General features: G+C 40.8%; 1 protein-coding gene across 4 annotated transcripts in view; it reads left to right on the top strand.

Moving 5' to 3' along the window:
• The window catches only part of myo1b (myosin IB), a 78025-nt gene that overhangs the window by 7514 nt on the left and 57709 nt on the right, over nt 1-12802 (top strand). For all 4 annotated transcript variants that reach the window (XM_078174380.1, XM_033618022.2, XM_078174379.1 and 1 more), the window contains exons 2-3: nt 3467-3613; nt 7145-7260. In XM_078174380.1, the coding sequence (XP_078030506.1) occupies nt 3488-3613; nt 7145-7260 (242 nt within the window). In that variant the 5' untranslated portion in view covers nt 3467-3487. The remainder of the gene's footprint in view (nt 1-3466; nt 3614-7144; nt 7261-12802) is intronic.

Below are 12802 nucleotides of genomic sequence, written 5' to 3'. Positions count from 1 at the left end.
AGCATCCACGCTGCAGACAGATGCAATATGTTGTTGGTCAGAATGGCACGGGCGCTCAGACGACATGGACACATACTGTTCGGCCCCCCAGGCCAATCGGGGCTTCAGCATCTGTTTCCACTGAGGAGGAGTAGGAGGCTATGTCCTTTAAACTCCTGTTTGTTCATGCCAGAGACTCAGCACTTTCACTGTAGACTGTTCGTGCATTTAGTGCCAGGAAGTAAGTCTACAGTAGCTGGGTACTCATCTATGTTGTAGTAATTGGTTGATATTGATTGTGGCAGGCTAATGCATACATTGTCTGATCCTCTGAATGGCCAATATTCCGTGAGGGTCATTAATGATTTGTTAATTTCAGTGTATTTACATGAACGGTACATAGACATGTGATCAAACATCCTTATTTTAGGATATATTTAAACAGTAATACTCTGTGGTGTTGAGAGTAATGAAAAAAACTGTAATGTTGTATCAAAGCAGTTGCATTTTGATGCTCCACTGAAAAAATGCGTTGAGATCTCAGAGTAGGTGATTGCTTTTTCGTCCCTCCATAGAATGAGAATCAGCAACTATGTGAAAAGAAAATAAACTTAGATTTAAAACTGCGTTACAGACAACCAAAGCAGCTGGTAGACATGAGCTATCACTGCAAATGTTTTGGCACAATGCCATCAGAGCGGCACATTGCACGAGTCGGCGGGCACAAAGTAACAAACCTCGCTAGATTGTGGGGTTGACAAGTGAGCAAATATTTCTCCCCCTGTTTTGTACATGCCTCTGAGTCGAGATCGAGCCATTTACAATGTCTTAATTGCAGAGTCATTTTTCAACATTCTTCTTCCTCAGTCTCGGCCCACCTTTCAAAGATTTGTTTTCACGCTGAGTGTGAGAGTGAGTGCCTTTTGGAACTTGAGTCTCGCCTCCCACTAAGAGCCAGGCAACTTCTTTATGGGCCAATAATATTGTGCCCTGCAGGGGAACAGAAGCCAGGGGAAAAAGTGAAGTGGAAGTCTATGCAGGGAATCTTTTTTTTTTTTTTTTTTGCAGAAATGTCATACTGCTGCAAAGTTGCTGCTCCAAGGTGATTCGACAGCTGATAGAGGGTTATGTCTTGGAGACAAGGTGAGGGGTTCTGTGCTGAAATGTCGGTGCTTGGAGTCGTCCTGTTTTGGCTGTCAGCCATTTGTTTTAGATCACATACTGTATTATCCTCTTATCCAGTTGTTTAATCCCCAAACACGAACTTCACACGCCACATCTGTGACTGCATTATCAGATATTTGTTTTATATTAATCCATGTGGGGCTTCCTCTAATTTCATTCACACCACTATGTTGTTTATTGAAAAGCATATCTAAAAACCATCAGAGTGCGTTATAGATATGTACCTTTGACGTATTTTTATTCTGTATTTGCCAGTGTCTGTTTCAGGTTGAAAAAAGACATCTGTACTAAGAGCAGTGAACAATAGATTACCACATGGCCTCATCTATTAGCCTGTTGTGGACAGCCTGTCACAACAGCAGCCATTGGGTTTTTATTGCAGCAAAGCCCTGTATCAAGGCTCTGAATGTATCCCAGGCCCCTCTTTTATCTCCAGGTCTATAGCGTTGGGATTACTGTCCCAAAGGAGATGGGAGGCAACATTGGACTGAAAACTGCCATCCCCAGCAGAGTCTTTGTCACAGTGCACTCCAGCATAGAGCTTTTATCAGCTACAAATATTATTTTGCTGCTAAAAGCAGGAGGAGTACAGAAAAAAGCTATGAAGCAGTTTACTATTTTTTGGAACAGAGCAGAGAACAGGAGCAGATTCCAGCTGAACAGAGACGCAGAGGTCAAGGGCAAAGTTCCTTAGTTATGTAATAGCCTATGGGACATTCTCACATGCCACTGGATTGGATAGCCAATCAAAAGTCCCCGCTCCTCCCCTGGAGTCAAAACCACTGCTGAACAAACATGTCCACCCCCGAGTTTATTTGCATTGGCTATGTTTAGGACTGTTTATTTTTTGATCAGAGAACGCCTCTTAAAAAGCTTCGCCAGAGACCTCACGAATAATGGACAGCAAACATGAAATAATAGCCTAATGGATGTAATAGAGTGATATATTTCTTGAACCAGCATTTCTCCCAATAACACATTTTGTGCATTCTTGATTCTAACAAATGAGTTAAAGGAGCAGTGTGTAGGATTTAGTGGCATCTAGTGGTGCGGTTGCACATCATGACTAACCCAATGCTCTATCCCTCACCACTCCCTTTCCAAGTGTGTAGAGAACCTATGGTGGCCCTCAGGTAAAGCAAAAATGTGACAGACCCTAGCTAGAGCCAGCATTTTGTTATGTTTTGGGCTACTGTAGAAACACAGTGGTGCGACATGGCGGGCTCTGTGGAAGAGAGCCCACTCCCTATGTAGATATAAAGGGTTCATTCAAAGGTAACAAAAACACAATTCTTAGTTTCAGATACACAAATGAAAACATTATGACATTATACTCCCTTTCTGCTAACAAATGAAACAAAGGCAGAGTTGATTTCTAAAAAATATTTGAAATCATGCAATTGTTTGTATCAGTGTTTTCTTGCTGGCAACTTCCTTCTTCACTGACTTTGCAGGTTCATTGTTATGTTTGTCAACACATTATCACCACCATAAAGCTGTGCAGTAAACCGATATCCTTACATGAGACTGGATATCGTCTTATATTTTAGATATAACACTGTAAGTGTTGTCTTTTCCTGGTTTAATAGGCTGCATTACAGTAAAGTGATATTTTTCTGAACTTACAGACCGCTCTAGCTGTTCTGTTATTTGCCTTTAGTTGGCTTAACCTTGTCATACCTTCCTGGTATTTCATCGGGGTGTATGGTATATGATGGTATTTTGTAGGAAAAGTACTGGCTTAATTTCCCTGCTGTCAGTTTTGTAGTCCCGTGACTTTATCCCTACCACTCTCATTCCAGCTGCCTTTCCCACCAGTCCAGACCGACCTGTGGCATGTGCTGTTTACAACATCCTGTATTTTTGACCGTATTAAAAATCATACCGTCGGCATTCCTAAGTACCCTTGTATACCATAATACAGTGATATCGCTCAAGCTTACCACATAGTCATTGTATCGACATTACTGATGACTATTTATGACAAATTTCATTGTGTAAATATGTTGCGAAAGCACCAATAGTCAACCCTATAGTCTCATCACAATATCAGTATTGAGGTATTTGGTCAAAAATATAGTGACATTTGATTTTCTCAATATTATCCAGCCCCATGTCACCACCTGTCACTTAACATAGTGGCACGCATTGCGATGGTTGTGTGCTAGCGTATGTACATGTGCTTTGTGTGTGTGCACGATACGAACGAAACACGGGCCCCACTCAAACATTGGTGTATGGCACCAAGAGTTGTCAAAACTCCTGTGTGATGTATCTCTCCTTTCTCTGTATTCCTGTGCAGGGGGGGACACCTGCAGCCAAAATGGAGGTGAAGACGTCACTTCTAGACAACATGATTGGGGTTGGCGACATGGTCCTCCTAGAACCCCTGTCTGAAGACTCGTTCATTGAGAATCTGAGGAACCGCTTCGACCACAATGAGATCTACGTAAGTCTACCATATTTAAAACGTATTTGTATCAATATAACTGAACCTCATTTGAGTTGTGTAACAACATTGTGTTGGATTAGACTCTTCTTCTTGTCCCTGCTTCCAAAGACTGATATAGATGGCTGCCTTCAGAAAACACGCAGATACTTTCCATAACTCCATTGTTCTTTCATTCCCTCACCAAATTTAGTCTTGGCCACAGAAGTGGCACAGATACAGAGGCCACAGTAACCAACCCAATCAATAAATCACATCACCAAGGAATGCAGATGATGCCTTTAAATGAGGCATGAAATCCAGAGCTCGGGGACAAGAAGGGACTGGCAGGCTGGCTGGCTATCTCTAGAAGAAGAGGGTTGTTGAACCATCATCCCTGCATCAGACAACTGGTTCTGGGCTTTGTGTCTTCTCTGCAGGTTTGCTGCTCTAGCCGTCAGCCAAGATGATTACAGCTCCGCTCTGGTTGCTGTTGGCTCTCAGGGCTCAGGGCCCAAGGGATGATGTCACCTCATATAGTGATGATTGCCTTAGTGGTGCGCTAGATATTTTTGCTGAGATGCAGCCCACATCCTGCTGAGGAATGGGAATGGTGTTTTCACATTTCAGATGCCCTCAATTTTCTGTCTTAAACTATAAGCCCTGAGCTTTTTATTTCCTGTGTAGTGCTGACCTAAATGTTGTGGGACTAGTTAAACATGCACCGTTCTGCCCTCTTGCTCCTCCAAGAGGTGAAAAATGTTAATATTTCTGATATTAGCTTTTCAGTTTGGTGCTGGCTGTGAAGTCAAAGTAAAAGTGGCATTTTTATGGATAGGTAAATCACTTGGTTTAAAGTCTATAATGGAAGCTTTTTGGTGGCATAAGCTGCACCTCAAGAGTGATGACCAGGAAAAGCACTGAAGCCTATACTTATCCAATAAATCTGTGGTGTACAACCCATGCATGTGAATGTATTTTTCCCTCATGCGGCGTCATTCCTCACAAATGGCCCCCACCCCCACCCCAAACTATCATATGACAGCTCACAGCAGAAGAAACATGGCTTTGTTTTCCAGTGGGACAGCGCATCATGTATCCAATAACTTTATGGAAAATCAAAGAGAACGAAAGTCACCCTGTTCACTGATGTCCTGCTTCTTATGTCTGACTCGTATTTTTTTACTGAGCAAGAAGAATCAATGAGTAGTTCTTTCACGTTTATTTAATTCCTGAAACCTGATGTGTTTTAACCATTGGCTCTGCGCTGCCACTGACAGGCTCTGATTGTTATTACAAGTGTCTGACAACATTATAGAAAGGACCCCTTCAGAGATAGACCTGTTTGTTAAAGAGTAAAATCCTAAAGCCCCAAAATCTCTACTGCCACACCCAGCAGACTCCATGTAAATAAACAGTAATTTAATCATCATAAAACATACTTCATTCAAGTCGACGCAAACAAAATAAAACTAACAAAAGCTGTCCTGGTTTGTCTTTCCCCTGTTCCAGCAATTACCAACTCTGGTTTGGTTGAAATAAACCTTTAATCACTCAGTTAGATGTGAAAATATGCTGACTCTGTACATGCTAAAATTGCTGTTTATTTAAATGGAGTCTGGTGAGTTTGGTGATAGTGATTTCAAGGCTGTCTCTGGTTAAATAAAAAGGATCTTACTCTAACACAAAAAGGTCTGTCTCTGTCAGGATCCTTTCCCTAATGTTGTGCGACAGTTAGACTGATAATCTGATCATGTAAGTGACAAAAACAAGCACTTTTAGTGCATAAATGCACCCAGTTGTTACATTGCAGCCCGTTTTGCTGCTGCCGGCTGCAGCGTTCTCTCGCAATACTGGAGCAGTTTCAAAAATTGCTGTTCCCATTTATCACTAGACACAAAAACATTGGAAAATGGGTCAAGGTTGAAAAATACCGAAGTCACCCTTTAAATCTTTTTTTTTGTACACAGATTCCCGAACTGTCATGCTGAAGTGATATCTTTTCAACACTGCAGTTTAAAAACTGCGTGACAAAGACAAAAAATGATTAGTTTATGTATCTGTTGGGCAAGTGATGTATCATCCAAGCAGATCGCATTTTGGTGACTGAACAGATGGCATTTTATAACAAGCAGGACAGCAGGTGTAGAAATGCCAGAGAAAGAAAACAGCAGAAAATGTCCAACTACCTGCATACGTTATTGATCTCTGCTGATGAACATAATACTCTTTGAGTTTTGACTAAAATCACCTTCCAACCTTTTTTTCAGTGGAGAAGGTCCAAAGAAAGCCTTCACGAGGAGAAAAGTTTAACTTTTTTTGTGCTTTGAATCTCATAACATTTCACTGCATTTGATAGGAAAGGTTTATATGCATTTTATTTTTTAGGTTATTTGTTTGTAGACTACACATTTGTTTAGGATTTGGTATGAAAAGGATTAAAAGTTCTCAGTCCATGGCTGTTTTTTAATGGCTCAAATAATTATAATTAGCTTTTTTGGAAGCAGTTTTATGATGTGATCTGTCTCATGAAATAATCATTACTAAGTTGTGGTTTTCTTAATGATCTGCAGAGGCTGAAATTAAAACTCAAAAATCACTTTTCATGTGCTTTTAGCTTTTGGTCGATAGAACCCCTCATTAACACGTGATACTTTGTTTACATTGCACACACTCATTCCCTCTTGTACCTGTCCTCTGCACTCAAAAAGGCCTCATTTTCCCTCCGGTGGGCTATTGAACGAGAGGCTGTGGGAGGTTGTGGTGTTGCCACAGGGAAGGCTATGCTCCACTCTTGTCAGAGTGGGTTATGCAACAGCCATTACCATGGAAAGCAAAGAAAATGTTTCAGGTTGATGTTTTGAAAGTGCTCTCTGGGCTCTGTTTGGTGTGTGGGAGGATGATGAAGATGACGGCTGGTTATATTCGCTTTCAGAAATATCTGACAAGTGTTATCTGTTGAACAGGATCTGTGCGAATGTTACATAAAGGTGTTCTGTTATGTGAAACAGAGAAAGCAGTGTTTTTTTGTTTGCGGATGTTTGATTAAAAACCCACTGATGACATGTTAGATATCTTGCATTTTAATTTCGTATTATGTAATTGACTAAAGCAGTGTTTTAATGGGAAGCAGCATACAACTTAATTGGATTCTTTTTGAAATGTTTTTTTTTTAGTTTTAGGTGTTAATAATATCTGGGCCTGTAAGGTACTGATATGGCAGCGTGAACACTTGCACTTGGTGAAGTGCTTGCTTACTAAAACCCTCCTGCAGCACCTTGACCTCTATGCAGTCTGTGTTTACTGCCCAGCCCACAGATTCCATAAACTTTCCGTTTAACGCTTCTTCAGTTTCACTTCAGGCATTGCATGTCTCAACAATGCATTAGAAATACCCAGCTGGGAAAAGCTGACAGAGGCAAAATTCCTCCCACCTAGACTTAACAATTAACACCCAAATGGACAGAGGGGAGGAAAAATTGTTGGTACCCGTCTGTGCGAGAAAAATGTGGATTCACACTAACTGTTTGATTTCTTTTCTTCACCCTCCAGACATACATTGGCAGTGTGGTGATCTCCATGAACCCCTACAGGTCCCTGCCCATCTACACGCCAGACAAAGTGGAGGAGTATCGCAACAGGAACTTCTATGAACTTAGTCCACACATGTGAGTCCGCCCCCTGAGTCTCCACCACAACAAGCTTATATCTATACACATATTATGTCCCACTTATGGCTCAAGCATTTCGAGTTTGACTGTGTGGTTTTCAATTTAGTTCCTTTCATGTGAAATCTTTTGTTTTGTTGCCGGAGCAGAATTGGTGAGGCTGGCACTTCACAAGTGTTTTTGAAGGCTTTGTTGGTCTGAATGTTTTGAGCAGGAAGTGGCATCTGTGTGTTGAAGATACTGTACTGCAAACCTCTGTAAGGATTATCAATTTGGCCCCAGTGATTAATGGGAGGGGTAGGGAGGGGGCTGAGATCAGAGGGACACTTGCATGGAGTGTCAGTCTGGTGCTCTTGCTGGCCATTCAGCACCGTGGCATGCCATCTGTCCATTGGCAACATTAAGTCAGCATTGCTGTTAGGCTGCCAAGATAAAAACAAAGCCCGGCACTCGTCAATTAGCCTGCTGTGTCTCTAGGCTGCAGCAAAACCCCTCAGAGAGGCAGACTGAAAGAGCGAGAGTGCCCTTGTCCCAGAACAGACATACTCCCTGCAGACAAAAGCAAGCTCCTTGGCTTTACTTTACAGCCCGCTATACAGAACTGACATGACACAGTTTCGGGCTGTTTCGCTCCCTTTTTTTCTCCCTTTTGAGTTTTACAGAGCCTGTGTCTCCCCTCTTTGTCTTTTGTATACTGGTAGGGACTACTGGTGTGTACAAGGAGGTTTTCTCATGGTTATGGTCAGTGGCTTGTTTCAAAGAAGCGCATCAAGTCTTATGGAGGTGTCCCGATTTACCCGTTGAGCGATGATAACTTTAATCACCCACAACAAATTCCCCATTCAAAATTCTGTCGTTTATTGGCTTAACCCTAGGACATGTTCTGGCTGTGCTCTTGGAAAACACACTTCATTGGACAGACCAGCTTGCTGATTGATATCTAAAACAAAGATGCTGCACTGGAGTGGGATAAAGAAAGTCTAATGTCATTTTTAGTAAAAATCTTTTTTGTTGAAAACTTACAAGAGTGCCTTTGAACCAAAATTCTGAAACACAGATGCCAAACTTTCCCAGGTGTTCCTAACCAAATAGTCACTTCTGTGCTCCATAATTTTAAGTAAGAGCAAGGTTGCTCGGCAAGATTGGTGCAAGTATTTTGGACTTGGTCATTGTCTTTCAGGGCCTCTTCATTAAACTCTGACAATAACTAACATGTATGCTGCTAGAGGGAGGATTGTGGGATGGTTAATATTGGGGCATTTACACAACGTAGCTGTTTGGCAGTGGACATGCATTTTCAAAAATGGTCTTTGCTCTTGACTGTATTACTCCAATATAATTTAGATAGTTACAGAAGCCTGAAGGTTATATAGCCAACCATTCATCAAAGCCTTTGCCAGATCATTTTCATACCATACTGACATGAACTGAAACTAGCAGCTGCCTTAAAAAGGCACTGATGTAAACTATGAAGGATTTATATGAGCTAAACATGCCAAAACACTGGTTTGGTTCTTAAAGCTGCTGACTCTGGCTGGCTGGCTCTTGATGAAGAAATGATAGATATTATGCTTGTTGCGTGTTTCAGTAAAATAGGTTTTGGTTTATTTTCGTGAGACTCAATCACTTCTCTGGTGTCTGTCTGCCGTTCCATCTGATTTAAACTTTAAAAAACAAGACAATGTCTAAGCCATCTGTGGATCCACAGAGCCAGGTTGATGCTACCAGAGTGACTAAGATATAATGAAATATGTCTTCCATCCATTACCTTCTAAAACTGAACCAGCTGCAGTGGAATACACAACCAGAAAACTGTCCAAACTAGAAGTACTGTCACATAGAAAGAAGCCTGCAACATCCCTCTCTGTTCTCAACTTCTGCATCTCTGGTGATGGATGACATACAGTGGCAAAAATAAGTTCTTTCTATACACTGAAATGTGATCCTTTAAACATGTTGTCATCTTACCATTAGTCTTTAAGTAAAGAAGATTAAGCTCTGTTTAGTGGGACAGACTCTTGTCAAAGACCTGAAATGCCAGTCAAAGACAGATTGTTTCAACATGCTACATAAATTGATCTTAATCCTCCGGTCAGGCCATCTGGACCAAGCTTTGTGGCTTTGCATCGATCGTCCTCAAGTAATGTTAAATCCTCAGTCATGTCAAATGCAACAGCCCAGTTACTCTCAACTCCATGTCATTTATAGCCAACGAAATGGCTCTACAGTTCATGCTCTCTTGTACCTCAGCTTTGGTCACTCTTACATTATACCATTGTATCATCTATTTAATTTTAATTCATTCTTTTATTTGTTTTGTCTTGAGATTTGAGCTGTCTCATTAATAGATGAAAAGAGAGATGGCAGTTTTCATCTCTGTGCTTTTAAAGCCAAGCCCCCAGGAAAAGCATCAGGCTTTGAAGTCAATTTGACATAGTTGCCAAACTGTGAAATAACAACTTCCAGGACTGTCACATGATGCCACTGGGTCCAAAAAGACTTTTTCCTACAGACTTACATTATGAAATAAAGGTCTGTATGTCAGTGGATAGATTTTTTGAGCTCCATAACTTCTTCAGTATCAGAATTTGATCCATTTGGCTCACTGACATTTTCAAAGTCCACAGCCCTATGACATGTTTAGCATTAATTAGCACAATCAGTAGCTGGTTGAAATGGCCAGCGTTAGCCTGTCAAAGGACAAACATGTTCTTCAGCTCCATAACAGTTTTGTTTATGTCTTGTATCTTGTTAATTAGCATCGAAGATTGAGCATGGTTAACGTGAACCTAGCAACATCACTATGGAGACGAGATCTTCATGGTACTGCTTGCGTGAGCCAAATGCTTCTTTTAACTATAATGGCTATTTTATTTCTACACAAGTTAAATACACACATGCATCTCAGTGACTGTGTTTACAAGGTCTTTAGTATCCCGGTTTTGAGGCTTATCCCGGCTTTGAGCATATCCGGGATATGATGTTTACATGGAACACAGAGAAACCCGGTTATTCATATCCCTGTATACATGATAAATACCAGTAACCCGTTTTCTGATCACTGCATCCTATCTGCGCAGGCGTGTGTTTCGTCTTTTACGTCTTTTGTTTACAACAGATTGAGCGGGAAATGTGATATATTTATTATATTTAGAAGTAAGACAAAAATGAGACCTCTGTGGCTTCTAGCGGGCTTAGCGCTAGTAAATACTCACGTCGCATTACAGCTATGGCTCATCCACTTCATCTTCAGCAATGGGAGGAGAGAGCGACAACAAATATTGAATACGTCACCAACTTTGATAGGTATTTGGCTGTCACTGCCACCACGCAGTACAAGGCAACAGTGGATGAAAATACGTAGCCGTGACTGGTGGGATAGGATCGTTCTCATGGAGTTTACAGATTCAGAGTGGAGAGAAAACTTCAGAATGAGTAGGGCATCCTTCAGCCGGCTGTGTGACGTAGTTGAACCATTCATGAAACCGGGATAAGGCGTATACATGCTCCAGTATCCCGGCTTCTATCGGAGTACTCCAGGTGGCAAAACCAGGTTTCTTGAAACCAGGAAAAGGGCATAACCCGGTTTCTGAATTCGGGATATGGTGTTTACATGCACAAACACAAAAACGGGATACTTAAAAAACCCAATCAAAACCGGGATACTAAAGACCTTGTAAACACAGTCACTAAGACATTGGAGATGTATACTAGGTTAGTCGTGTCCTTCTGCTTTCTAAGTTTGTGATAAGCTTACATTGAACATGTCAGATATTGCGTCTATGGTAAGCACACAGAGAGGAAATTGACACTGACCTTCTCATTTAATTCCTGGTACGAAACAAATAATGTCATAGCATTCCTTGCACCATACATTCTCCATGTGTCATGTACGTCATTCAGTGAACACACACACACACACACACACACACACACAGAAACACAAAAAAAACCCATACATTTTAGTATGCTTTCCACAGTAGACAGAATCTCTAACCGTGCAGTGTTAGTGCTTAACTTTTTCCATATTGATAATGTCCTGTCAACCATGGAGACAAAATGTGGAATTAGAATATATAAACCTAGAAGCAGCTGGACAGTTGTGGTTTTGAAACACATTTGGATGTTGTAATTTGAATACATTTGACCTGACTGGTATTCAAAGCAGAGCAGCGAGTAAGCATCGCTACAGGTGATTTAAATGCATGGTGTGTCATGCCTTAAGCACAAGGCAAATCTTTTGCCCTTTTTCCCTAGGCCTATTAAATCAAACATTTATCTTCACATTAATTTGTGTAAGTTATTTCAAGGCCACAGAAAATGCAAAGGGAGAACAGTAAATGGATTTAGACATTAGCCTACACCAGACTTCTTTGAACCAATTTAAAAAACTGAAACTTAAAAAGTTGATGAGAATCCGCCTCGCCATACTGTGTTTGTGAGAGTTTGGCATTATAATGTATTGAATTCTTTGCTTTAGCTATAGCTCTGCTCTGCAGTCATGCAGCTTTGCAGAGCCAGACACTTGTTGTGCCTTAAAGCCGAGACTGCTATTTTTGAATTTTGAGATAGGCAGAGGGAAAAAAAAACAATGCATAAATATCTGATACACTGAAATTACAGAAGTTTGGGCAAATATGTCCATTCAGTAGATTTTTTTAAATGTGCAACAAGATTTGATTTGCGCTAAATGTTTAGTTTTCGATGAAGAGGACATACTGTTTGAAAGAAAACACAGAAAAATCTAGTGTCCAGTCAATACTTATAGTCAAAAATGATTTCCAATTCCTTGTCATGTTTCCAAACCAGTTTTTCATGACCCTGTTCTTTGCATGGCTGAGCCACAACTGGCTGAAGGGCATTATTACCACAGTGGCTGAAGGGGATCAGTGTTGAGCTTTAATTAAGGTAACAACAGGAGGTCTGAGGAGTCTTCCTCTTCCTGTCTTTGATCCTCATCAGACTCTTAAACAGTTTAAAGTCGGCAGCTCAGAGCAGGTTGCATCAAGGCTAATGATGTTCACTTGGGTGGATGGCTTGGATTTGCCTGATGAGATATGTATATGAAGCTAATAAAGCATGACACTTTCACATATTTTACATTAACATGATAGTAATTGAACTAAATTAGCATTGTATGAATAGCTGAAGAACTATGTTTTGAAGTATGAAACTTCTGAAGGCATGCATTGGTGGTTATCATGTTGTATGCTGTTGCGAGAATGCTGACAAAAGCTTGATGGACAAAATTAGTGCTGTGATAAGTTTCCATAACAAAAAGAATATAGTCACATGATCGTTTGTAGCGATAATAATCTCCTAGCCTGATGGAAGGCTCTTGTAAGCTTCAGGGTTTTTTTTTAATGAACATATTTAAGAGCAAAATAGGTCATATCGCTACTCTTAATCAGCGTTGGTACATTTTTAGTGTTTTAAGCATGGTCCTGTACTGGCTCCATTGAATTTCTCACCCTGGTGTCACTGCAGAGATATTTTACAGAACAAATGACAAGCAACAGCTAACTGCTCAACCCCTAAACCC

The sequence above is a fragment of the Epinephelus lanceolatus genome, chromosome 14, assembly GCF_041903045.1.
Source record: "Epinephelus lanceolatus isolate andai-2023 chromosome 14, ASM4190304v1, whole genome shotgun sequence".
Lineage (NCBI taxonomy): Eukaryota > Metazoa > Chordata > Actinopteri > Perciformes > Serranidae > Epinephelus > Epinephelus lanceolatus.
Note: the sequence above shows the minus strand (reverse complement) of the source record. Positions and strands in the feature narration are given on the sequence as shown.